Here is a 3,237-nt window from a genome sequence, read left to right on the forward strand (position 1 = left end):
AAAAATGCGAGCACAAGTGTAAGACTTGAACCCCAACTGACTAGTTCCACCACAAGGAACCTAATAACCTTGCACTTTAGTCACTGTTGGTATTGCTTCCCGGAATACCTTGCTATCAGGAGTGCAATTACCATCTCAAAAAAAGGACTGCAGTTACCACAATGGAGCTCTGCTATATAGAGCAAGGAGCTCAAAACAGGTACACAGATTGCGTTTCTCTTTCATTCAGATGACCAACATTAGATTTTAGGATTCAAAATCCATTTTTATTTTTTTTGCACATCCCAAAGTCCAAAATTTCACACAAAGATAATCAATGCACCAACCAAAAGCTGGCATATATCAGTTCAATTCTTGTCACCACAAGCGAATCTATTCATTCCTATTATATTCAACTGCAAGAAAGAGAAGCATCTAGGAATTTTTACGATACCATTCAAGTCTTACAAAAAATGCCAACAGATACAAGGATCTCTTCCAAGATCAAATTGGTCCAAAATGCAGGAACAGCTTACTTGGGGCGTCATTTTCAGGCAACATTTATTGGAAAAAACTTCACTCCATTGAAAGGTTGCATGAGTTGGTCACAACCAAAAACCAGCAGCTGACTCTCTGCTTGGCTAACTACGTGCATACTCAAGCAAACGCAGGAGCTGGTGTGCAACCAGTAGCAGGTGCAACTGTCTTCTGTGCAGAGCTGTACTTCTTTGTGACGAACCTAACATGTTTCATTTGTCAGTTAATGCTCATCAGCTAAATCATACTGCAGTAGCTACTAATCTGGTGTTTAGTGTTTACACACTGATGATTAAAGTAGCTACACATCTTCCTAACATCTCGATGCAATATTTCTTTGACAGGCGATCATAAAAGGAAGCTAATAATATTGTACTGTCATCTCTGTTCTCTTGATGAAACAATCACTTCAACAGACAATGCAATTTAGTGGATATCACAAGTGTAAGTACATGATATCATCATAAGTATTGAGGTTTATAAACAATAGATACCTGAAGAAATCTCTCCATAGCAATTCAAACATTAACCAATTTGTCCCAGCATCGGATGTTCCGTCACCGTCCTTGGGTGTTGACCCTGATGGAATTGTTCTAGAAGAGAAAATTGCCAATTATGCACAAAAGAAATAAGACCATAACATAATGATGAGACAGAGTATGTTACTACTTTCTCCCTATACTTCTGTTAGGGTTCACAGAAACATCACATACCTAATGGCATGCTTCTTCAACTCCTCATACATGAAACGTGGAGAGAGACAACCAGTAGCAAGCCATGGTGAAATTTTGCAGGAGAAATTAGCACCATATATGCTATTCTGAGTACTATCTTTCACAGCTTTGTTTGGCTGCATACAACACTCTGCAGCAAATTTCTTCAGCCTTTCCAGGGCTTCTGCCTCACCACCAATGAGATTTGAACCAGCAGCAGATTTTGAGTCCTGAATTAACAAAGTGAAATTTCAATTTCAGAAAAACATAGCACTCAGGATGACAGATATGTTGAACTGAATGTAGGGAATTGTTGATGACAGGAGCACAAGCACAATCATTAATGGAAACATAAAAAACTACTCCCTCTGTAAACTAATATAAGAGCATTTAGATCACTACTTTAGTTATCTAAACACTCTTATATTAGTTTACGGAGGGAGTATTATGCTAGGTATACAAACATTACAGAAAGATATGGACTATAGCTCAAATAAACTGATCCTACCCTATCGTTGTTGTCACTACCACAAAACTAAGCATCTGGTGTCAGGCTGTCAGCATCAATGTCGCAGTCCACATTTTACACGTACGAATCAAGCAGACCTCAGGTTATGGGCTTAAGCTGTCATTAAATTAGTGCGACACTGGGACAACAGAGAAGCATATCACGATTGTACAGAAGCAAAGACAAAACCATTTTTTCTTTTCATGTGGTTGGTCGGACCCTACACACACGGGAGCTACGTGCACTGGTGTGCCCTTTTTTTTACAATCTTGTCACCTTTTTTATGAATTTACAACAAAAAGAAGAAAAATGGTCATGCTCTCATTTTGTCGCCTACTGCTCTGAAAATGCTACCACATGCCCGGCCAAACAAGAAGCAAGCATGCAAACCCTAGCACTAACTTCATTAATATGGCCAACATGCAGCAATTATCGTATGAACCTAAATACACGAACAAGCAACCTTTCTACTCAATTCTCATTCCTTAGTGTCAAAGATGCGTTGATCCAACTTACTAACATAATCGCCTAAGAATACACTGTAATCTTTTACAACAATTCACTAGCTAAATGGTCAACATGACCAAGCAAGCTATACTTGGCTGCACCATCCAGTTCTATTTTGCACAATTCAGTGCGAGAATTATCGAACTCACAAACTTTCACCACGCAAGAGTTTGCATTGACTTATATCTTGGCAAGAAGCTGAATGTAGTGAGATTCAAATGTGTTTCGCGAGAATGAGGTGTCTCTGAAAACTTTTACCTGTGCCATGGCCGGTGGTGCGGAGAGTCCAAGCTCACCAAGCGTGGGGATGTCACCAGGTTCGAGCACATTCTTCATAGGCACACACTTGACCTCTTCTGGCGCGTCCAGCACCTTCCTAACCTCCAACCCCTTGACGGCCTCCCTGAATCCGCCATAGTTGGATGGCATGTCATCGAGCCTGAAGGGCAGATCGTCCAAGTGGTACAGCGTGCTGCCCCAGAAGTACTTAACCTCGACGCCTTCCTTCTCTATGGCCTTGCTGACCTTCTCCTCCGCGCGGCACTCGTCCCGCGACACCTCCCCATGCGCGTAGACGGCCTCTGCTCCGGCTGCACGCGCGAGCTCGGGGATCACCACCTCGGGCCTCCCAACCCGCACGACGAGGTCGCCGCCGCGCGCGCGGAGACTCCGGCGCAGGTCGGCGACGGAGTCCAGCAGGAAGCTGGCGCGGTAGGGCCCGGTGCGGTCGAAGCCCGAGGGGGACTTGCCGAAGTCGCGTGGGTCGAAGACAAAGACGGGGAGGAGGGAGGACGACGCGCCGACGGCGGCGTGGAGAGGCTCGTGGTCGTGGAGGCGCAGGTCGGCGCGGAACCAGACGAGCGTGCGGCGGCGGCCGGCGGCGCCGGGGGCGCCGGAGGGGAAGGAGCGGGAGAGGCCGGGCGAGGAGGCGGTGAGCGGGGAGAGGAGGGAGGCCGCGGCGGCGTTGAGGCGGGTGGCGCGGCGCGGGGAGGA

At 45.8% G+C, this 3,237-nt stretch overlaps 1 protein-coding gene across 1 annotated transcript; it reads right to left on the minus strand.

The window, feature by feature from the left end:
• Nucleotides 1-310: 310 nt before the first annotated feature.
• On the minus strand, nt 311-3,237 carry LOC119333576 (blue-light photoreceptor PHR2-like; the record flags this gene model as incomplete). The annotated part of the gene is made up of 4 exons (XM_037606428.1): nt 311-718; nt 1,011-1,109; nt 1,230-1,459; nt 2,503-3,237. Coding segments are annotated over 4 exons (1,146 nt in total), but the record flags the coding sequence as incomplete, so codon positions are not given.

The sequence above is a fragment of the Triticum dicoccoides genome, chromosome 7A, assembly GCF_002162155.2.
Source record: "Triticum dicoccoides isolate Atlit2015 ecotype Zavitan chromosome 7A, WEW_v2.0, whole genome shotgun sequence".
In the NCBI taxonomy this organism is placed as follows: Eukaryota; Viridiplantae; Streptophyta; class Magnoliopsida; order Poales; family Poaceae; genus Triticum; species Triticum dicoccoides.